We start from the raw sequence: 25,103 nt of genomic DNA on the forward strand, positions 1-25,103 counted from the left end.
GCAGAAACATGACGTTCCTTGTGGGTGGAGTTCAGCAACTTCACCAGTGTGATGTTAAAATCTTATATTTGTAATAAAGCCATTTATATGGTCTTATTTGGCCTTGCAGCGGGTCCACTAACTTCTGCTAATGTGAAGGTAGGCTAACTGTCTGGTGACGCCTGTACCGCAGCCTCAGCAGCATGCAGGATGCTGTCAACTAACTAGCATCGATGCTACACATGTTCTAGTGTTACTGCATGTACATAGTATTGCTCTGTATCTGTTTCTTTACGCTAATAGTTTAACGTTTACATTTTCTAAAGGGCAATTGGTAGATGATAATAAGTACATAATACAGCACTGTCCAGACAACTTACTACTTCCTTGGAACAACAAAATACATCAACAATGTCTCTGGCAATACAAAACAAAACCAAGACCAGAAGCAACACTATAACCAGGCTCAGCTTTGACCTCCATAAGAATGTCTAGAGGACAGTGTCAACATTCAGACAAAAAACATTTCAATTTTCTTGACTAAAGGCTGATTGACCAATTTTTTTAATTAGATATAACATTTAGTTAAGAAGTCAAAAGCAGGTCAGATTGGTGACTGGTCAATAACATTTTCAGTGCAAGTGTTAACAATTGTTAATAGGTCTAATTTGTAGGACAGAGCTGACAAATAAAGATAGGTTTTTTGCATAATATGCTTGAATTTCCTATCTATACCTTTTTTTGTGTGCGGTTTTCTCTATGTATGTTGCAATTTTATTACAACATTTTAAATTGCATAACCGTTATTTTTACGATATACTGTCTGTACTAACTAATTGTTTACTTACTTGTAAACAATTGTCAATATAACTTTCTGATTACATAAAGTACATTGAAATATCACCACAAAAAGTACTTGGCCAACATGGCAGGTGACCAGCACAGTTTTAATCTCAGTTACAATGTTGATTATTTTAGCTCTAAAATAAATTCAATTTAGGTTATTTTATTATTTGACTAGTACAATTTCAGTGAACTGCAATACTGCCTGTTCTTTCAATTTGTGCATTAATACTTATTTTATCCATCTTCTATCCCTCTGCACTTCTTCATTAAAGTGACTCCTGCCATCATGCCTACAATCATGCATCAGATCAGTGATCCAAAGATCGCCTTTGCCTACCTGCGCCCGGCCTGTGTCCTCCTCACCAAAGCTCCCACAGTGACCGACGTGGAGACGCTGAGCGCTCAGCTAAAAGAAATCGACGATGCCACGTTACAGCAGCTCCAAGAGTACGTCCTCTTCCCTCTTCGTTTCGTACTCAAAGTCCCTGGGACAAAGAAGGACAAACTGGTGCAGGCTGTGGCTGAGGCCATGAGCCACGTCCTGGAGACCACATGTGTCCAGAGCTGGGAGACTCTCCGGGACCTCCTGTCAGAGCTCTGCCTCTGCCTGTGCACTCCTACCGATCCTGGGAAACCTGCAGAGACTTCAGAGGAGCTGAAATCTGCCGTGCTGAGGTGCCTGGACGCACTGCTTCATGCCGCTTATGGTGATATCATCTTCAAACTCTTTGAACCGATCATGCTTCCCGGCATTGGATCTGCCATATCGCTGCTGCTGGCTCTGGGAGAGAAGGAGAGATCTCGAGACGTACAGTTGGCAGCGCTGAAGTGCCTCCAGGCTCTGACTCTGCAGTGTGACTGCACTCAGGAGCATGTCGTCCCATCGTCACAGGAGAGAGGTGCTCTAGGCAGCACCATGGCTTCGTTCTTACCTGGGATTACCATGGCTGTATCTAGGATCATTACAGGAGATCTGAGACATGGCCATGCAGTCACAGTCAGGGCGATAAAGGTACCCGTGCTCGCTTTGATTCCCTATGTGATGATGCAAGCTCGCATTTTGTAACACAACTTGCTACAGGTCATTCATTGTGGTGAGGTATCTCAGGTCTGAATCTTTATTTAGTCCTGTATTATTGAATTATGAATGGATTCCACATACATAATAGATTACTACACAATTAGTGTTATTATTAAAACTGTGAGTAAGGATTCCTAATTGCTACTTTTCTTTATTTGACATTATTTTCTGATCTTTTAGAGACTACAAAGTTATTTGGTTACTTGTAATTGATATCATTGGTCAATACGTGGATTATTTCTCTTGATGAATTGATAAGATATCCCAAGTTGTGAGGACCCAAGGGGACTTCATCAAAACATCTTTTAGTTTGAACTCGCAGTCCAAAAGTTTAAGATGATAGAAAATAATGTTTTTGTCATATTAGCTTGAAGTGTATCCTAACACTATGTACTGGAAATATATACGGTACACACTGTGCCCTTGGTAGTCTTTATGCTGTTTCAGGGGCTTTTTTATGCTGCCACATATAACATTAAAGGCAGGATGCAGTTATTTATTTTAATTCATGACAAATGTTTACAGAATCACTCACTTTATATATCAGTAGACTTTATGTGTTTTTCATTGAATTTTTGTTGTTTACTTAATTTTGAATGAAACTCTGGTGCAGGGGCTAAATAGCATCTACCAATGAGAATGTCAGCTGTTCAATCCCAGCCCCTGTAGCTAATCCTGTTGAACTCCAAATTGCTAGAGTATTGAATGTTTGTAAGTTGCTTTGGATAAAGATCGTCAGCTAAAAAGCATCGTACTGAAATCAAAAATGCAGAAGGAGAATGTCCATCATACCTTTCCAGTTTTACAGACAGTATAGCGATCTTTGTATAGATTTGTAATAACTACTCTTTGCCACCAAATGCTATTGAATAAAAGGCTGTAGGTTATGACAAACACATCATTATAAAATTGCATAAGCAAACATGTCTTCTCTTCTTTAGAGTGAAATAAAAGTGTTTAAATCACTTTTTAAACATGCAATTCCTTTTTTGATCTCTTTTTACTGTGGTTCTCATTCAGGTTTGGTACAGGACTGTGGGGCTGGTGATGGAGGACGCCCAGCTCCAGGCCGGTGAGCCCTGCAGGACTGCCCCACCAGACCTGGGGAGAGTCTCTCAGCTGATGGTCCATCGCTCTCAGGACTGGGTGAAGAGCACCGCGGGGAGACTCTCTTCGCTCCTGAAGAAGATCATCTCCTGCTCCTCGGCTCACCAGCACTGGAGGGTCCGGCTGGAGATGGTGGAGCTGGGGGAACACCTGCTGGCCCGGTGCAGCCGCTCACTGGGGGAGTGTGTGGGGCTGCTGCTGGAAGCCCTGGTGGGGGCAGTCAACGATGAGGAGCCCAGAGTCAGGAAGAGGTTGGATTTGATTGACATTTTTGTGAGATAAACTGATTTTATATTTGAAATGAACAAAACTACATAATACAGCTTCAGTCAAGAAATAGAATACAGATTCAAAGGTTTTACTATCATATCCACAATAGCTACAGGATAGTTGTTGGCAATGCAAAGTTAAGTACCAGGCTCCTCCAATAGTGCTACAATGCTCCAATAAAACACTTAAGGCATAACAAGACAAATACATCACATAATGCGAAAAAGGAAAATAACTAAAATAGACGATAACAAAAAAGCCTGAGGTATATTACAGTAGACACATTACTTATAAAACAGATATATACTGTATAGTTCCTTGATAGCCTTTATGATGGTCTAATTAGAAGTAGTTTCACATAATGCTTGATATCCTACTGGAAAACTCAAATGTATTGTTTTTATTGTTACATCAACAAAACATCATTCTTTAATGTATTATGAAAAAACATCTTATCTTCTTAACACCACATTTCTTCTCAAAAAAAGAAAAATGATCAATAATAAATCTGCAAAACACTTTCTAAAAGTTAATCCCAGAAAGAACATTTTGCGTTAATGTCTTTGTTAAATTCTGCGTGTAGTGATCGGCCGGGTAATATCTATCATTTGAAATAAAGTTCTTTCAACTTTGTTAACAATAAGGTATGAATAGGTCAGCATGAATACATTATTTGAATAGACCTCCTTGAAAGAATGCTATTCTGATGAATGTAGTGAGAAACACGTTTAAAAACTATAGCAAATCTGCGAAATTGTATACAAAAAAATTATCTTTAAGTGAACAAACTTTAACAATATTCTCACCAACACATTTGGATCCAACACCATCTTGTAAAAAAAGCAGTTGGTACTCAGATGATAAAACATGTTGAATGAAACTTGTCCTCTCCTGTAGGTGTGAGGTTGTTCTCAGAGAGGTCTCCCAGAGGAACCAGAGCCGCAGCAGTGCTCAGACCTTCACTGACATCCTCTCAGAGAACCTCCACTCTTTGGCCACCTCCCTCCCCAGACTGATGAGGACCTCTGACGACCAGAAGAAGCTGTTTGTCCTCAACGTGTTTCTGGGTTATTTAAAGGTCCTGGGTTCGCAGGTCTCCGTGGTGCTGAACTCTGCTGCGCATCTCCAGAGGATCTCCAAAGCCTTGATGCAGGTAACCTGTCAGATTACACTTCATATTCTGTTTGAATGGGAATCAGAATAATACATGTCTTCATGACTGTTGTATATCCGATTAGGTGAAGTAAATACAGCTAATTGATTATCAAATACAATTATACACACTGATTAAAGGAAGTTAAAGATCTCGTGTCGTTGTTAACCCTAATGATACTGAAGCATATGATATTCTCATTGTTATTTATGACATATCTGACAGGGCTTGGTACTTTCAAGTAAGAAAGTATTTGGATTCTAGTGTCACTATAATAGAATTGTTATCATTTTTTTATTTAAAGCTAACCCACATCACAGTTTACTTTTATCTTGTTTTTACAACATTCCCTTCTATATTTGCAAAGGTATCAATATAATGTAGAGATTGTGTTTGCAGTCCTTTCATGTATTTAAAAGCTTATTATATAATCATTATACAATATATCTCAGAAATACAATATTTGATTTGTTGAAATGCTTTTTTCATTAATAAAAAAATCTATATATTAATAAACACAATAAAAACACACCACTTTAAGAATAAAAAACTGAATAATGTCATCCCACTCAAACAACAACTAGTTTCATATGAGACCCCTCCCTGAGTCTGACTTTGCCTGCTTTTATTGTTTCTTTCCTTGTTTTATAGGGATGTAACGATATACCGAATATCGCGGTATCGCGGTAAATAAACGTCCCAATACCGTCGTGAGACTGACAAAATCTACCGCGATTTTTTTTTTAAATACTTTTTTTTTTTTTTAAAACACTTTTTTTAGTTTTAAACCTTTATTTAACCAGGTGGTCCCATTGAGATCATCGATCTCTTTTTCAAGAGAGACCTGTCCAACATGGCAGCAAGTAGGTTACAACATGAACATAAAACAACAGAACACAAAAGGATATCGTATTTACACAGTGCTACATGTACATGCCTAGAGACATTGACAAGTACCAACAGTATACTTATATCTCGCCCTGTCAATAAGCCTCACCTTCTTGGCAAAAACTGTATTGTTTTTGAAGTGGTGGAGAGACGATGCACAGTTTGACGCACTGCTGTCACCCATGGCCAAAGCATATCTCTCCGTCCCACTGAGGTGGCGTTAGACTTTTTCGCTGTCCGTCTTTTTGACAGACAGGATCGTAAAATGTCCGTCATAATCCCTTATTACCCGTCGGGTCTGAACAGTTCACGAGAGAGCACACTCGTGAACTGTCAACGGGGGGGGGGGGGTTGTTATGCCGTGTGTGCATGCACCTCGCAGGAGCGCACACAGCGTAAAGCAAAACCTCCCAGACATGTATTGATCTGTACGGCAAAGTACGGTTTGGAAACTATATCATTTCCTTTTGGAGGGCATGCATAACACGGCACAACACCAGAGCCTCGCTGCGGGGAAATGTTGGCACTGCTTTCAGATTTTTCCGTCATTGATAAATAAAATATTCGGTTAACGCGACCACTGCTGTCCCAGCAACACCAGTACCAAGCGAGAGAGTTTTTTACAGAGCAGGGGATATTGTAAATGCCCAAACATCCCAGCTTATAAATACCTGGAAATGTGGACATTCTCATATTCCTAAAAACCTCTCTGATGATGCTGAGTGAGTGACTTAGTGAGTTTGAGTTGAGTTACTTGAAAAACTAAAGTGAAACTTGATTTATTTTATTGCAGGGTCTGATTATTAAATGTTTATTTGTGAGATGCAGTGGCACAAAGAAAATGCCTACTTTGTTTGGTAGTACTATAGGTTTCTTGTTCCAGTCTGTTACTGTCACTTTGTTTTTGACACTTTAAAATACTGCTATCCTACTAAAATGCTGTACAAATCAGATATATTATGTAATAAAGAAACATTTTCGGAGTAAAAAAATGTTTTATTGAAAAGAAAAATGTATTATTCAATATCGCGATAAATACCGTACCGTGGACTTGTTATCGCGATATTATCGTACCGTGAGTTTTTGGTATCGTTACATCCCTATTGTTTTATAATGAAATCAAACTCAAAGCACAGTGTAGAGATGTAACCCTTTTGTTAAAAACACAACAAACACTCTGTGCCTTACAGGTGCTGGAGCTGGATGTGATGGATGTTCGCATCGTGGAGGAAAGGAGTTACGCTGCTACCATAGAGACCAGCTCAGACTCTTATCATTCCTACGCTGCTCGCATACAGAGAAGGCATTTTCTCTACTTCACAGATGAGAAGATCTTCTCTCTGCTCATGGAGATCTGTAGAACATTAGGTATGAGCGCTCTTTGATATTTATAGGAAGAGACTGTAGAAAAATCATCAAACTTCTTATAATTTTGCATACTTTATTTCTGTGTTACATTTCTCCTCCCAAAAATATAACAAGTACCTATGCCTCTTTTTATCTTAAGGTTACTACGGCAACATTTACCTGCTGACAGATCACTTCCTGGATCTGTACCAGCAGTCCTCAGCGTACAGGAAGCAGGCTGCCATGGTGCTGAATGAGATCGTCAGGGGCGCAGCAGGAATCAGCGTGGCAACAGAAGCTCAGGGTTTGGAGAGTCAAGTATGGGGAAAGTCTGTCACCCAGGATGACCTTAAAGTGGCAGTGGTGTCCATCATGGAGGAGTACACCAGTCTGAACAACTGGCACCTGATCACCGTCAGCGAGGAGGCGGAAAGAGACCGACAGGACCAGCAGGTCGGAATCTGAATACCTTTTTTCAGGGGAAATGTGCATTTGTTACAGCAGAAAAGAGCCAAAGACAGCTTAATATTAACCAAGCATGCTTAAAAAAATAATTAAAGATACCCATTTTTAAAAAATATATATATGTATTGCACAGTTATTAACGGCATATATATATATATATATTGCACATAATTTGTATTTCACAACAAGGGGTGTTATAGCATAGTCTGTGTTGTTGTGTGTGTGGGGGTCTACCAGGGGCTGTGGTGGTTACATAGTCTGACGGCTGCATGAAGGAAGGACCGAGGAGAGTTTCAGACTTGCAGTGTCGATATTTTGTCCTGAATCACAATTTCACTTTCTTTGGATTTGAACAATTATTAGGGTTTGTATTTGTATTTTCTTCCTCTCCTGGGACATGTCTCCATGCTTTAATGTTCAAAAAGCTCTTTATTTTTCTCATACTGCCTGTGCTGCAGCACCTCTTCTCACCCTCTGTCTGAAACCAGAGCCCAGTCTGCTCTGGTTGGTTAGATGGCCGGCTCTGTGGTGATTGGTATAGATGTCCTGTCTCTTAGACTATCATGTATAATGTAAACAAAGGAGTCCAATGGAGGCGTTTCAGGCATTGGGGGAGTGTGTGGGAGAGAAACTCTGTAGTGTGTTACATAAATATGTACACAAACATATGTAACACACTTAAAGGAAAGGGAAAACTCCCAAAAGCAAAAAAGGGCCCGTTTAAAGTCCTTTAAATTGTAAAATGGGGGTGGTTGCAACGTATCGTCCTTTGGGCTTTGAATATTGCATCATCATCACCATCTTAAATTCACTGATCAGCTAACTCTCCGGGAATAATCATCATGTGTAATGGATGATCCCGCTCTTGGTGGAATGATATTCTGAAGCCCTGACTTTTAATTTCATTGATCTCATTTTGTATTCTGTGAACACTTTCTAATCAAGTGTGATATTAGACTCCCATGCTCAGCCCGTATTGCACAACTCCTTCCGCATTTAAATTGCGAACATGGTCAGATCAATTCGCTCCAAACAAAGGAAGATATTCACGCTCACAGTCTGCCCTTGGACTGAGCGCTGAGTGCTTTGATGCCTGAACACTCTGAGCAGGTTTCCCAGGTTTCTGCTCTCAACCTTCAGGGCTGGATTATTGAGCTGACAGGTAGAGAAATATATTTCAGGCCCTGAAAACATTATCAGTACTGTGCTAGTTTGTCGATAAACTTGCAGTTTCTCTTTGTCAGCTAAAGTGTTAGCCCAGAGGCACCAACATCAAAAGTGTTCCAAGGACAGAAGTATACACCAGTGAGAGGGGGGGTTTGTTCACTGAGAGACGGCTGTGGGGTCCTTCCTTCAGTCAAAGTACAATCATTAAAGGAAAGAAGAATAGATGAACATGGTAGAAACTACAGTGTAATGATAAATCATAATAACAGCTAGTTACCAATGACTGATGTGATGTTTAAAGTCAAACAAATAGGCTTTTATTGATCGGAGGTTTGAACAGCCGTTAGTGTAAATGCATTATTGTAACGTATTGTTTTTAATGTTTGAATGTGGTGATATTGATTTGACTCGGCTATGCATGTTTTTTAAATGAACGTAACATATTTTATTTGTCAAATTAAAGGTACCTTGTAGAGTTTTCTTTTGAGTAAAGGTACCTTGTAGAGGTTTCTTTTGAGTAAAGGTACCTTGTAGAGTTTTCTTTTGAGTAAAGGTACCATGTAGAGGTTTCTTTTTAGTAAAGGTACCTTGTAGAGTTTTCTTTTGAGTAAAGGTACCATGTAGAGGTTTCTTTTGAGTAAAGGTACCTTGTAGAGTTTTCTTTTGAGTAAAGGTACCTTGTAGAGTTTTCTTTTGAGTAAAGGTACCTTGTAGAGGTTTCTTTTGCGTAAAGGTACCTTGTAGAGTTTTCTTTTGAGTAAAGGTACCTTGTAGAGGTTTCTTTTGAGTAAAGGTACCTTGTAGAGTTTTCTTTTGAGTAAAGGTACCATGTAGAGGTTTCTTTTGAGTAAAGGTACCTTGTAGAGTTTTCTTTTGAGTAAAGGTACCATGTAGAGGTTTCTTTTGAGTAAAGGTACCTTGTAGAGTTTTCTTTTGAGTAAAGGTACCTTGTAGAGTTTTCTTTTGAGTAAAGGTACCTTGTAGAGTTTTCTTTGAGTAAAGGTACCTTGTAGAGGTTTCTTTGAGTAAAGGTACCTTGTAGAGTTTTCTTTTGAGTAAAGGTACCTTGTAGAGTTTTCTTTTGAGTAAAGGTACCTTGTAGAGTTTTCTTTTGAGTAAAGGTACCTTGTAGAGGTTTCTTTTGAGTAAAGGTACCTTGTAGAGTTTTCTTTTGAGTAAAGGTACCTTGTAGAGTTTATTTTGAGTAAAGGTACCTTGTAGAGTTTCTTTTGAGTAAAGGTACCTTGTAGAGGTTTTCTTTTGAGTAAAGGTACCTTGTAGAGTTTTCTTTTGAGTAAAGGTACCTTGTAGAGTTTTCTTTTGAGTAAAGGTACCTTGTAGAGTTTTCTTTTGAGTAAAGGTACCTTGTAGAGGTTTCTTTTGAGTAAAGGTACCTTGTAGAGTTTTCTTTTGAGTAAAGGTACCTTGTAGAGGTTTCTTTTGAGTAAAGGTACCTTGTAGAGGTTTCTTTTGAGTAAAGGTACCTTGTAGAGGTTTATTTTGAGTAAAGGTACCTTGTAGAGTTTTCTTTTGAGTAAAGGTACCTTGTAGAGGTTTATTTTGAGTAAAGGTACCTTGTAGAGTTTTCTTTTCAGTAAAGGTACCTTGTAGAGTTTTCTTTTGAGTAAAGGTACCTTGTAGAGGTTTCTTTTGAGTAAAGGTACCTTGTAGAGTTTTCTTTTGAGTAAAGGTACCTTGTAGAGTTTTCTTTTGAGTAAAGGTACCTTGTAGAGGTTTCTTTTGAGTAAAGGTACCTTGTAGAGGTTTCTTTTGAGTAAAGGTACCTTGTAGAGGTTTCTTTTGAGTAAAGGTACCTTGTAGAGGTTTCTTTTGAGTAAAGGTACCATGTAGAGGTTTCTTTTGGAAAATGAAAGGTGCCCTGTATAGTATATTTATAAAATAAAAATATGCCTTGTACAGTATATTTTATAAGTTAAAGATGCCCTGTATAGTATTTCTGTAAAATTATAGGTGTCCTTTACAATATTTTCGTAAACCATATGGAGACTAACATATGGAGAACATTTGCTTTAAAAAAAAAAGAAGTTTGAAACCTATTATGTTTGCGTTAATGTTTGCTAGCTGGCAAAAATTGTCAACGAGGACTCACTTTTATAAACTTCTGATAAAAAAAACTCCACAGCGTACCTTTAAGATCCTTAGAAGAAGAAGAATGTAAATGTAAACTTATCATTTTTATATTGACCTTTTTATTTACCAATTGAAACACTATTGAAAAAATAACATTATGATGCATGACACTGACATTTCTTTGTTATCTCTCTGAAGCTGCTCAGCCCCTCCAGCCTCCTCTCCATATCCAACAGTAACGTCGGGTGCCACACTCAGACAAACTCCATCCAAGAGATTTCTTCATCCTTCGGCTCGCAGTCTTCCTCACCATCAACCTCCGCCCTCCACCAGCTCAACAGCAACATCTGGCAGCTGTGTATCCAACTGGAAGGCATCGCCTGCTTCGCTCAGGCACTGGGGCGGGACTTTCGGCCTCTTTTGATGACATCACTGTACCCAGTACTGGAGAAGGCCGGAGAGGAGACGCTGCTGGTGAGCCAGGCGGCGCTGGGCTCTATGTGGGACATCAGTAAGGCCTGCGGGTACCCCTCCCTGAAGGAGCTGATCACTGAGAACTGCGACTACCTGCTCAACGACATCTCACTGAACCTGCAGAGGCTCAGCCAGCATCCACAGGTAACACGTTCAGTGTGCTGCTCAATGCACAGGAGCAAGAGACAAAAATAAATAAAGAAGGTTGAGGGTAATTGTTATGGTCTTTTGTTGATGTTATAGTTTTTATACATATTTATATTTTAACATTACCTGAGCATAAATGGTTGTGCAAATTAATAAGGTGGCAATTAAGAATGATTTATATTTCCAATATATCTGTTTGCAGTTCTTAAAAATGATGTCGTCGATAGAATGTACAAAAATGCTATAAAAAATGATATCTTAACATTGCTTCGTCCATCCAAAAGTCAAAAACACGGAAATAAGAATAATATAATTGTTTTGCTGGATGAATGACTTGATCAATCATTTTATCAATTATTTAGAGATCTTGGAGATTAAGTTTTTGTAGATCATGATCAGTTCACAGTCAACCCACAGGAATAGCAGTAGCGGTTTATATTTGTTATGGGGTACTAACAGATGATGAATATGGCACACATACAAAGTCTACTATAACTATAAGAGCCATAACTTAGTCCAAGGTAAGTTAAAGTTACCAAGTTAAAATCCTCTATTGTGTGTTTTCAGTCCTAAACTAAACATTCCAAGTCAAATCAATCAATCAAATATTATCTATATACCCTATTATCACAAATTACATATTTGTCTCAGGGGTCTTTACAGTGTTGGATAATATATATGACACCTTACACCCTTGAAGCGCACGAGGAAACACTCCCAAAGAAACTGCACAATTAATGGAGAAGAAAATGGAAGTGGAGTGCAACAGAGCAGAGGTAGCTCTCTCAGGACAGAGAGACGTGCAATAGGTGTAGTGTCTAAAGATTTAAAAATATAATACATTTACACCATAGACAGTCAAAATGACAAATTTCATAATATGAGCATCAGAAATCTCCCTGGTGCGGCCAGAATAATAACTGTAATCATTTAGTCACATGAGGTCACAAGTCAACCGTATTAAGTAAAGTACATTTTGCCGAGTCAAGACATATTTCATCATATTCATGACACGAGTTTGACTCTAGTCCAAGTCACAAGTCCACACCTCTGTTCTTAACACTGTTAGTAAGTCTCTATAGGTTTGCTTGTGTGTTTCATCATATCTGTGTGTTGGTGACCAGGCTCCCCGGGTGCTGACGGTGATGCTGACTCACTCTGACTGCAGCCTGCTGCCTCTCATCGGGGACATCGTCCAGGACGTGCTGATGGCTCTGGATCTCAGCTACCAGCACACAGCTGCTCTCTTCTGCTCCGTGCTGCACGCGCTCCTGAAGGCTCTGGGTGAGCTTTCTAAAGTGATGTCTTTACCTAAAATCACCTACCATCTAGAGAAATGATGAGTTAGGCAACCAATGCACGGAAACACAATATTCTTATTTTTCAGCTTATCCTAAAGTGATGGCAGCATTGATAAAGATGTTGTGCTCCATCTTTAATCACCACCAGAGCCCATACCATGTACTCTATAGTGACATTCGGTGTGTCTACTTCTGTTGACTTCTGTGACCTCCTGTTCTCTGTGTCTTTTTACCTCTTTCCTTCACACTTTTAAAATATATATAAAAATGAAAGTATTCCAGCGAGTCTTTCACATAGAGAGTATCAGACAGAAAGATTATCCGTTTTTTTTTAGGCAACTGATCGGTGAGTAAATTGTCCAGATGCGGATTGATTTGACTGCCCATCGTATTCAGTTCAGAGCGTCCTTAGGAGTATTCTGCTACCGAGAAAGAGCAGACCTCTGAATTTCAGAACTGAGTATTCAACCAAGCCATGTAATAAATAACTATAAAACCCAAGATAAATGACTCCGCAGAGAAACTCCTCCAAACGAGGTCATAAAAGCTTTCTTACCATTTTCCTCCTGTGGTAAGAAAAACAATTCTTCCTCATCAGCAAAACCTTTGTTTTCTCAAAGAATACGTTACTCTTACCATAAAATGTAAGCATCTGTTATCTCAAATGTTACATCACTTTAGAAAACCATTTGTTATAAGTTATATTTAATTAGGATTACACTTTATCAACACTTTAATGCCACAATTTCCATTACATGTCAAATCATTCATCACATGTGACAAGCGTGAAAAAGGTTAGGGTCAAATGGTAACAGGGGATACAAAATAACAAAATAAAGAAAAAGATCTTGCTTTTGTTTCCGGACCTCGCCATCTACTTACCTAACCCACTCTTGTTCTTTTTCCTTTAGCAAGGTGGTTCCCCTCAAATTCTAGTAGGACCAGTAACTCCGTCAGACCCAAGCAGAACCCGACTCATGAAGAACTCTTCAACATCCGACAATTCATGCTGGATCACCAGAAAGAGAAAGAGCTGGCCGAGGGCATTGGAATAGAGGACGACCTTGAAGATCTTAACGGTAACACAGTATGCTGTCTGTATGAGGACAAAATAGGACGTTCTATTTCACTCTTGTCTTGTATAGGTTAATGTTAGTTGAAATGTATCAGTATTTTGAATTACAATCACTTAAATACTGCTTATAACTCTAAAAACTGTTTGTCCAAGTATGAACAATCTGAAATTCGATAACTCACGCGTGATCCATCTTACCATCGTGTCTCTCCAGAGAACCCCCCTCCCCTGGAGTGTGAGGATGTTGACGATATTGGTGGTCCTGATGTGAAGGCAGAGCTCCCCCTCCACCTGAGCGTCACTAAAGATATAATGGAGCGCTGCATTCACCTGCTGTCGGACCCCAGTCTCAGACTCAGGCTCAAGGTACTGTTTGTAGTGGGGTTCAGTGAGAAGGGGTTTGGATGATAATACTCCTAGAGAGGATTGTTTAACATTGTAAAGGAACCTGTAGATCTTTTTATAAAAAATGAATTTCTTTCCTTGACATTGTTGTGACAGAGCCATACATGATGCACTCATCTGATTGTTATATTGTTTAGCAAATGCAGTATTTGGTTAATAATTAATCGCTCGATTCATAGTGTCTTATTGTGGTTGGATCTCGTATGCCTAACTCTAGATCGAAGCCATAGAAGCTGAAGAAAAAGGCCATCATTGTGCAGCCAGTTCAAGATTTAGTTCCATGAATAGTTAGAACGACAGAAATATGTGTACAGTTGTGCTAGCAGCTCTGAGATGCTGAACTTCAGCTAAATGCTAATATTAGCATGTTAACATGTTCACAATGACATTGCTAGCTTGTGGCTGTTTTTAAGCAAATATAAGTCAGCCATCTCAAGTTAAACATCTTAATTTAGCGTATAGCATGCTAACCTCTGCTAATAACCTCTTAGTGTAAAGTAACACTGAGGCTTATGATTCGTTCGGCAGGTATTTGGTCATAAACCAATGTATTGGTGATATTAAAGTTCATCCTGATGATGGAATTAGTAGCAAATAATGTACCAGAAATGTATCTCAAAACCAGAAATATCAACCTCATGAGGGTGCCAGTGGATAACTGAAGATGTTGGGTTCACTGTGCAGTCCCCATTAACATATGAACCACATTTCAATCCCTCCAAATGCTGTTATTAATATTGAATTAGTTAATTATCTTCCCCAGGACAACTCCCAACTGTCACAGTGACAGTACCGAAACAATCAGTATTAAGTAAGATAATAGACAGACATTGTATTAAAAAAATAACCCACTGTACATATCAGCTGATACAGGCAAGTAGAAAGTATTGCTGTAGATAAATATTGGTTCCCACAAGCTTCAGACCTCCATGTGGCCTCCAGAGGTCAAATGACCTTAAAGCTACTTGTACACATGTATGTGTATATACTTCAAATATACACCAATGTATATACTGCGTGTCTCTGTCCTCAGGTGCTAGATGTGCTGGAGCTGTGTGTGTGTGTACTCAGTGAGAAAGAAAATGAATTGCTGCCAATGGCCCATCGCTGCTGGCCCCCCCTCCTGCAGAGACTCACAGCCGATGACCCTTTAGCGGTCCTCCGAGCTTTCAGGGTACGTAAAACAAGCGGCACTTTACTCAGTTGTAATCATGATTGGAAAAAAACAAACAAGCCTTTTCCTGAAAACTGTTAACGATAATCAGTTAAACATTTTTAACTAACAAGACAGGAACATCATTTTCTTTGGTTGATTTTCTTCTCAAGAGCTGACGGATTAAAGTATTTCAGAGAATCAAAGAGCTCCCTTTCGGTTAAAGATCACACTTGTTTGTGATCATTTTGCAAATAACAGGTGTCAATTGATCCTACTGTCAATGTGAATTAGTCTTAAGTTTGACAGTTTTGATATATTTTTGTCACATGTTCCCTGATGAATTGACAACATCAGACATCTGTATCTTGTCATTTAGTAACTGAAGCTTTTGGGTTTCTTCCATGTTTCGGTAAATATAGTGTCATTTGTCAGATCTGTCAACAAAGAACACACTGCATCGACATTTTATCCATTTTGATGTGCATTTTCTTTCTGCCAGGTGTTGTGTACGCTGGGTGAGACATGTGGCGACTTCCTGAGGAGGAGGGTCTCCAAAGAGGTCTTGCCCAAGCTGAGCTCCTCTCTGCTGCGGCAGGCCCTGACCAGCGCCAAGGCCGGGCCCGTCTACACACACACTCTGAACTACAAACTGCAGCTGGCTGTGCTGCAGGGCCTGGGCTCCCTGTGCCAGAGGCTGAGTCTGGGTAAGAGAATAAACACACACACACACAGGTTGCCAAAGACACACCATTCACTATCCTCCTCTATGATTGTGCACGGTATGATCCATAATATCACAGTGATCATACCAGATACAAGTGGTCACTTGATCATGGTTCATTTAGCCTTGACACAGTACTTTTCCTCTAGAAAGTTGGTGCAACATTATTGCAATTTGAGCGACAACATATTCAGGATAGATTACGGGAACCTAATCTATAAATAATTACATATCATTTGTTATAGTATAGTTACTTAAAGGTGGGGTTTGTAATTTATTTCAGAAACACTTTTTGTTATATTCCATGGAATGCTCTTAACATCCCGATAGCAATGAATATCTTAAGTGCTTTGACAAAAAATCTATAAAAACTTTCAACTGTGGAAGCCGTAGTACTGTAAAAAGCACGACCAATCATCTGGATGGCCTACCTGCCTGTCAGCCTTCCATCTGTGCACAAACTTATCTCGTGCCCTCATTGGTCATGTGCGCGTTCGTGTGTGTTGGAGGAGGGGCTCTGTAAGGAAGGGGCAGATTTTTTCCGGTTGAGTATTTTCAAATTCTAGCGCACTCGAGCTGGTTTCTCTAAAAAAAGTCAAGCCATTACAAGGTATAATCTTCAATCATAAAGATTCATGCAAAATCATCCTTTGTGCAGCCTTATTTTAAATAATCCTCATTTAACAAATGGTATATTATACTTCTGTATTAAAGGAATAGTTCAACATCAAGTATAAAGCTTTAGGCAGGATAGGGTCAGTAAAGGAAGGCGTAAAGACTTGATTAGATTTGGTCAATTACTGACCAAATCTGCCTAAAGTCAAATTGCTTACAGTTAAAAAAGGTTTGAAGCAGTGTTATTTACTCATTTAAAAGTACCTTGTTTTTTTTAACCTGAAAATAAATAATGCTTGAAAAAATGTTTAAATAATAAAAATAAGACAATTTGAGATTTTTACAGCCTATATATTATTTCTGACTAAGTCCTAGGTTTTTGTTTGGCTCTCTGTGAGTATTATATCTGGCAACCTTGTCATGAAGTCTTTATCGTCATGAAAAGACATGTGGAAGCTCAAAAAAAAAGAAAGATAAATACTTTAAAAACTCTGCTGGGACTACTTGTTGTACCTTAAAATATATATTTAGTTTAATTGATTCTACACTAAATATTGATGGAAGTAAAAACTTTTCTGCTCCCAGCCACAAAAGCCACCTGGGATTCGGTCACAGTCTTGCACCCAGGACACACAAACGGTAACTTGTTTTACCAGCAGATGGCAATCTTGTTTAACGGTACAAATATGTCAGGAGTATTATGGGAGCCGTTTGTGTATCTCCATTTCCCTGCTTTGTTTTTATTTGAAGATGTGATCCAGTTTTAAAATGTGAGGCAGAGAACTTAAGATGCTGACCCTCTTATTATTCATACCATAATGTTCTTTTTGGTGTGGGTCACTATTTGGAACAAGGCAGTGTTTCTTTATGACAGACAATACACTTTCTGATTTTTCCTTAACTTCTCAGATCAGTAATGTTTTATTCCCAGCAGCACCCAGCATGCCCCTTGCATTACACTCTTCAACACTTATGTCATTCCCACTCAGATATTAAATGGCACAGTACCCGTATAGGAGTTTCCTGACTAGGAAGGGTTCCCAGCTGTTGCAGGGCTTAAATTCAACATATTTTAAAGACAACTTTAGAGACATTACATTACATTGCATTTAGCTGACGCTTTTATCCAAAGCGACTTACAATAAGTGCGTTCGACCAAGAAGACACAACCTTGAAGAAAACAGAATCATATAAGTACATCAGGTTTCATAGAGCCAAAACATTTCAAGTGCTACTCAACTGGCTTTAGGTAAGCCAGTCCTTTATTAGTATATAAGTGCTTTGTTAGCAATTCTTTGTTAGTAATTATATCGCTCGAAGTGGAGTCGAAAGAGATGAGTTTTCAGTCTGTGCCGGAAGATGTGTAAGCTTTCTGCTGTCCTGATTTCAATGGGGAGCTCATTCCACCATTTTGGAGCCAGGATAGCAAAGCCACATGTTTTTGCTGATGGGAACTTGATTGCAGACCGTAGCCAACTGAGACAGCAGGATGCTGCAGAATCCTTAGTTGCACTCTGGATAAGTGCTGCAGGCAACTGTTCTCCCTCAAGCTCCATTTCACCACAATCAAGCTGTCAAATCTGCACAGCAATCAGCGAATCAAGAAGCGACAGGGTTGGAGGGAATTGAATGAATTAACTCAAAAATGCAATATGTTTTTTTACAGTTGTGCATGGTATAGCTTCAGTACTGGAAAGTTTCAGCCAAAAGTGTCCTGGGGACTCATTGCCAGTGTGCTACTAATGATATAATTAGGAGCTGCTTGTTTAATTTTTCATAGATCATTGTGTTCATTAAGCAGCCATGTCCCTGTCACACAGCGGCATTGGAAAATCTGAGCAACCTGAACCCCAAATGACACCAGTTTGGTTTATTTTTTGTGTGCTGGTTTGAGTGTTTTCCAAACTATGTAATGAACATGACATGCTCATTAATTCCAGTAAGAAGTGGTGGTTTGCAATCAGTGATAAGAGGCCTTTTTATTAATTGAATGGTGATCATAATCACTTCTTTTTCCAAGGACAAAGAGAATGCAATAAGTGCTTTATGGGGTGTAGCAGCAATACATCAGCGCACAATGGTTTGACACTGCTCTGATTCATTATTTGTGCTTTTGAAGTGAAAACATTTTTAATTCTGATTTAAAGATATGCAAATATAAGGGAATTTGTCTACTGTAAATTACATTAATCTTATTATTGAAATAATTTCCTCCTGAAGCAGGACAGATTTGTGGGATTATAAAATCTCAGTGAAAACTGATCTTTTTTTATTTATTTTGTATCTATAAAAACAACATATCTTACTCTCATACAACAAACAATTCTTACATAGCATATAATATGCAAAAGACACGCATATATTGAAATACAGGCAGACAGGTATTCAAATTTAACGATTTAAAGGGGACATATCATAAACATTCTCTCATTTTTATTAATTGTGCATATAGGTTTTCTGGTAGTTACCAATACTGTAAAATAAGACAACCCAGTGAATTGTTGTGGGGTGCCTTAGTCCGAAAACACTTCATTCAACAAGACATTCAGAATTGGATCCCCTTCCCATAACCATTGCAGACTCCTTAGAATATACCCCCTCATGCAGGGGCGGACTGGGACAAAAAAAATAAGCCCTGGAAACTGACCCAGTCCGGCCACATGAAATGCCAAGGGGGGTCCCAGACCAGCACAGCATCTGTGATGTTTTTGGGGCAAATCCTCCTCAGCACAGCCCCAGCCCGAACGTGGAGGTGCTCCGGTCTCTCCGCGATGTCCCCGGGGTAATTCCTCCTCAGCACAGCAGCACAGTACAGGTGGAAGCAGGTCTCCGCTACAGCAGAAACTGATAGGTGGAAAGCAGGCCCCAGCCCGAACGTGGAGGTGCTCCGGTCTCTATGCGATGTCCCCGGGGTAATTCCTCCTCAGCACAGCAGCACAGTACAGGTGGAAGCAGGTCTCCGCTACAGCAGAAACTGATAGGTGGAAAGCAGGCCCCAGCCCGAACGTGGAGGTGCTCCGGTCTCTATGCGATGTCCCCGGGGTAATTCCTCCTCAGCACAGTACAGGTGGAAGCAGGTCTCCGCAACAGCAGAATCTGATAGGTGGAAAGTAGGCCCCAGCCCGAACGTGGAGACGCTCCATCTCTCTGTGATGTCCCCGGGTTAAAATCCTCCTCACCACAGCAGCACAGTACAGGTGGACGCAGGCCTCCGCTACAGCAGTACAAGACAGGCAGAAAGCAGGCCCCAGCCCGAACGCGGAGAACGTTCAGGCCACTCCGCAATGCCCTCGGTGCAAATCCTCCTTTCCACGCCGGCGGAAGAGAGGCAGCCCTGCCCCTAACTTTCCACGCTCCGTGAGGCGGATGAGTAAAAGCACTGCCAGGTGAGGCGCTCCTGCTCTGATCGACGCTCCTGCTCTAATCGACGCTGAATTCACTAGAATTCATCATGAAAATGAACATACTTCCAAATGAAGTTACTAGCTCAGCAGTCCAATTAATCTATAACTCCCCTTCATTACTTTTCATCTTACATTTCAGTTTGCTTCTGTTTCTTTTCTCTTTTTATTAAATGCAATTGTGATTAAGAGAACTTCGCACCAGCTTTGTATGACTTGCTTTGGGTCCATTGTTGGAAGTGTCCACTTTGATTTAATGCATTTAATAAAGCAGTGGTTAGGTTACTGATGTCGATAGCATTTACTCTTCAACTATAAAAGTGGTGTCAATATGTGGAGATTTTCCGGCTGAACAAAACGTGTTGTGTATAATTAATGTATGTTTGCCACAGATCTATTTTGAGGTAATACTCGGAAATCCAATGGAAAAACCCCATTTACCTTTTTGCAGAGGGAGAACTTGCAAGGCAAACTTCTGGATCGGTCCACTGCAGCACTAGTGCCATACTACCATATGCTGGTAATGGGCTGCAGGCTATGTGATAGTGCCACTTAACCTGTTAGAGGAGGGGCTGGTTGACTTTGTGGCGTGCAAGCTGCATGACTCAAGGATTGGTTGTCCGTCCATTGGCTACTCATGTTTGGTCCTGTCGGCCCACTAGGCCTTGTTCTGTGGGCCTAATACAGTATGTGTACTCAGTGGACTTGTTTTGCTGTGCGGCAGCACCTCTTTTCCCCCTTTGTCTGAAACCAGAAGCAAGTCTGCTCTGATTGGTTAGCTGGCTGTCTCAGTTGTGATTGGTCAACCGCTTAGAGATTTCCCATACCTAATGCTTAATGTGTTTGAGTACTAGCCAATATGGGGCACTACATAGTGATGTCACTATGTTGAGGAAGTAAACAAAGGGGAGAGTAACTCCTTCAGGAGGGCACTTTGAGATGTTAGCCTTTGCAGACCATTTACATGCATTAAAACCTATGTAACACACTACAGGAAAGGGAAGACCCAAAAAAGCAGAAATAGGGCCTCTTTAAAATGTTTTGGTTAAAACCCTCTTATATCTGGAATGACATGAAGTAAAAACATGTTGCTTTTAAGATTTGCCCATGCTTCAGCATGATTTCTCTGACTGGCACGCGACGCTGCCCTCCTTCATATCTGAAGGGGAGACATTTGGAGTTGGAGAAGGAGAGAATGTGAGAGAGCAGGAGCGAAGCTGCAGCCTTACTCATGTGAATACCGATTTGGCTACAGCTTACCTCAGGGACGCCTGCAGCAAGCCAATTACCCAGCCTCAGTCACAGAGAGAGGAAGACAGAAACACAGATTGACTGAAGCAAATAATGTGTTTCAGCAGCAGCTCCAGCTCCAGCTTCAGCTCCAATTCCACCCTGTTATCCATGTATCACAAATCCTACTGACACCTGTCCCTCTTTCTCTTTCCCACTTTCCTGCATGCACCTTGATTCCACAAAACACTACAGGCTAGGAGTGCAGCGCCAGAAAGCGGAAGGAAGAAAAGGGTTCAAATCGGCCGCTAAATAATCCCATTTACCTCTGAAATGTTAACCGCTGCTTTTATTCTTGACACACAGCACGCAGGCCTGGTTCAAGCCGAGTGTGGGTAGAATTGGCAAACGGAGTAAGCAGAGAGGGAGAGAGACCTGTTTTGAAATGAGGCTTGAAAGGCAGCCCAGTTTGCAGCTAGGGAATCACTAAATGTCTGCTAGGAAAGGATGAAGGGAGAGATGGAGAGAGGATATGAAAGAGTGGATAGCAGTCAAGTGGATGGAGGGAGCTGTAAAAAGGTACAAAGAAGGTGGCATAAAACTGCAGGAAGTGAAGAAAAAAAGATGAAGGATGGTGGAAAAGGAGGCCATTTTTGCTCCTCAAAGAGGGGCAGGCTGGATGTGTGAAATCCAGAGATGTGGAAAAAGCCCGCTGTGAAATGTTTCCTCAGCCTTCTCAGCAGTTTCTCAGCTCATTAGGAGTAGGAAAAGGGAAAGTCCAGGCAGGATTCTTTTTCTCTTTTCCTTCTTCACTTTCCAATCTACCGTCTGTGTGCTGGGAACGTGTGGACATTTGGGCACAGTATTTAAATAGTGTATCAATATTGGCCTGAAATGTATTCTGATTACATATTTTTAAAAATAGGTCCTGCAAAGACGAATAAATCTGTATGCCGTTTGATATTTGGCTCTTAAAGACAATATGGAGGATGAGATGTAGAAATGGTCCCTTTTTCTTGTTTTTCTTTAGGTGATGCGGAGCTGGATGCTGTCTGTGAGGCCTGCCTGCCCTACCTCAGCTGCAGGCAACCAATTAGACTGCAGGAGGCTGCCATTAGGTGAGCTATGTCCTTCTATATCCTGCTAGATAATGCCCTTTTCTACTTTACTGAATTCAATAAACTGCTGTATTAACTAGTTACTTCACTGGTTAGGAGTTAACATATAAAATAGAAAGAAAAATAAATACATTCAAAAACATTTTTTATCGTGATAATTACAATACAAATACATCATTAATTAGGATTCATTACACGTTAGAAAAACAGAATATTTAAAAAAATACACGTGTGGTGTTGTAAATAATTAATGAAAAACTGGTAGGAGAAATCGGCTGTGTTTTTATTTTATTATAACATCTCCGTTTAGCTTTGATCCTATCTGAATCATTGCCATGAAGTCACACTTAGCTAAAGCATCGACAAACACACAGATTGTCGCTGTGATCACCTTCTGTATAATGTCTGCTCCACACACAGTATGTCTGTATGTCGGTATTCTTAGTGCTGCTTTCACATAGTGACATATTTCAAACTAAAAAAGTTGAATGAGTCGAATCGTTGAAGCCGAATAATTAAATCACTTCCTTCCTCCATTTTATGAGCCAAGACATAAAGAGGATGTTTATATTCATGTTTCAGATCCTGCAGCACATGTGTGTGTTGCCTGCTCGCATGTGCAGGTGCGTCCTCAGCAAAATCATATGTTAAACCCCCAGGTTTTAACATATGATTTTGCTGAGGGGGCCCTTAGTCTGAAAAGCTCTCCCTCAGCAGGTTTATGAGGGTGATGCTTCCTTAACTGACTATGAGTTTCATTTTCAGATAATCTGCCAATTACTTTCTGGATAAATCCATTGATCATTTGGTTTGTGAAGTCACACTTTCCTAAATCCCGAGGTTAAATCTTAAAATAGCTTGCATGGTCTGACATTTCGGATCACATAACTTTTCAATCAACTATAACATGGGATAAAGAAAAAAGGTGGAAAAGAGAATATGCTGAATTTTGGTTGAAATAGTAATTATTAAATGATAATGAACGTTGTTTTCTGATTGACTGATCAATGAATTAGCTTGTACTTTCATCTCTTTTTTAGATGCAGTTGAGTTTCTTTGATAGAAGAAAGCACGCAAACGTTGAAATCAGCAGTTTATCGGATTATGTGAATTTCCGGGTGCTAAAGAAGATGCTAGATATACATAAAACTATTTGTTGGCTTAAACCCAAAAAAAGGTTTTGGTACTTGGCAGTATGACAGCAAAGCTTAATATGCAGCTTTTAGCTGACTGCACTTTATAAGTCATGTTACTGGGCAGAGGTAAGTTTAAGACTCTAACTAACCTGATTAGTTTGCCTGCTGCTGGAGGCAGCTAATATTAAAGCTACAATAAAGTAGTGGCTGTTAGTTCATGAATAATAAGGGCAAATCTTGTTAAAGGTGGGTAATGCAATGCATTAATTAATGTATGCAATTTATTTCAGAAACACTTTTTGTTATATTCCATGGAATGCTCTTAACATCCGATAGCAATGAATATATTAAATGCTTTAACAATAAATACATTCAAAAAATGTCAACTGTGGAAGCTGTAGTACTGTAAAAAGCACGACCAATCATCTGAGCCGGCCCGGCTAAAGTAACTGGATGGCCTACCTGCCTGTCAGCCTTCCATCTGTGCACAAACTTATCTCGTGCCCTCATTGGTCATGTGCACGTTCGTGTGTGTTGGAGGAGGGGCTCTATAAGGAAGTAGCAGATTTCTCCCGGCTGTTTATTTTCAAATTCTAGCGCACTCGAGCTGGTTTCTCCGAAATTACCTACCCCACCTTTAAAGGTTGTTCTGTCATACAACATTCATACAAAGAAAACACAGCAACTAGTGCCTTGAAAGAGTGGATAGTGATACGATATTACTTTAATGGTCAGATCAAGTCTGACATTCTCTTTAGTAGTCTGAGAGGGTGAGGAAGATATATCACAGCAAAAAGAACAAGAATCGACAACTCTACCCTCTGCTCGCTACAGGTCCAGCCCACACATATGCTCCATCAAGGATGGTGCTACAGGCCGCAAGGCAGTGCACTTGCAACTACAGTAAGCATGTTAATGTTAATCTAATACAGCTCTGGCGATCCACTAGCACCCCCCGCGGTGGTTTTGAAATGCTCCCGATCAGGGTTGGCAAGTATGACCACCAGCGGCTCAGAGGAGCTATTATTTCTGAGTATATCCTTGGTTACGCCTTTGTTGTTGAGATGGATTTTGTGATCATTTTTGCCTTGAACATGCCTTTGGGAACACACCTGAAGGAAAGAAGATAAAGACGTTTATAGGCAAATTGTAGGAATGAAGCGAGTAAACCTGCTGTGTTGTGCTCAGTCTGTCACTTTGGATTACAGGAAGGTGTTTCTCCATATTATGAACCTTAGCAGAATATAGTCCAGAGCTAATCCTCTCCGCATGTATCTTTCTTTCCACTCCACAGCGTTTTCCAGCACTTAATCCAGGTGGATCCGGATGGCTTCTGGTTTACTCTCAACGAGCTGCACTGCCCGTCCTCCTACATCCCCCCCCACCCCGACCTCCACCCAATCCAGCTGAGCGGAATGGGCCGGGCGAGAGACGAGTTCTCGGACAACGCGCTCCGGCTGCTGAGGGAGGAGTTTGGCTCTGCTGCTGAGACAGAAGAGCAGCCAGTGAGCTAACGAGCTAATGATTGATGTGACTCGTCCCTCGCACGGAGCGCTCATTGAACCGCTGACTCCAACAAGTCAGTTGACGGAAGAAAATCTGACAATTGTGCCAGAAAAAAGAGCCATCAGATACAGCTGTGATAACCTTCACGCTCTGCAGGGCTCTGATAAGCAGCGAGGTACAAAGAGAACATGTCAATGAGGCATCTCTGCTGCTACAGGTGTAGAAAACAAGCAACACCTCTGATAGGTCTTCTACATGAGGAGACATGCAGTCAGAGGGCTGAGGCTCTTTGTTCCATGTGAAGGCACATACATATACTATAATGCTTGCTATTCCTTTTATTTCTCTAGAAATGTTGTTCACCCAGATGAAATGATTGTTGTGTGAAACATTCTTAATTAAAATAATCCCAACTATTGTAAAA

At 40.2% G+C, this 25,103-nt stretch overlaps 1 protein-coding gene across 1 annotated transcript; it reads left to right on the forward strand.

Moving 5' to 3' along the window:
- On the forward strand, window positions 1–25,103 carry tti1 (TELO2 interacting protein 1). Its single transcript, XM_034196418.1, has 14 exons — window positions 1–138; window positions 1,098–1,837; window positions 2,927–3,264; window positions 4,181–4,436; window positions 6,515–6,692; window positions 6,832–7,124; window positions 10,593–11,012; window positions 12,140–12,299; window positions 13,228–13,395; window positions 13,606–13,757; window positions 14,830–14,970; window positions 15,452–15,656; window positions 21,950–22,037; window positions 24,468–25,103. Exons 2-14 carry the CDS (start codon window positions 1,112–1,114, stop codon window positions 24,685–24,687), a joined length of 3,345 nt encoding a protein of 1,114 aa, XP_034052309.1. The 5' UTR covers window positions 1–138; window positions 1,098–1,111; the 3' UTR covers window positions 24,688–25,103.

Source organism: Gymnodraco acuticeps, unplaced genomic scaffold (genome assembly GCF_902827175.1).
Source record: "Gymnodraco acuticeps unplaced genomic scaffold, fGymAcu1.1, whole genome shotgun sequence".
Classification (NCBI taxonomy): Eukaryota; Metazoa; Chordata; class Actinopteri; order Perciformes; family Bathydraconidae; genus Gymnodraco; species Gymnodraco acuticeps.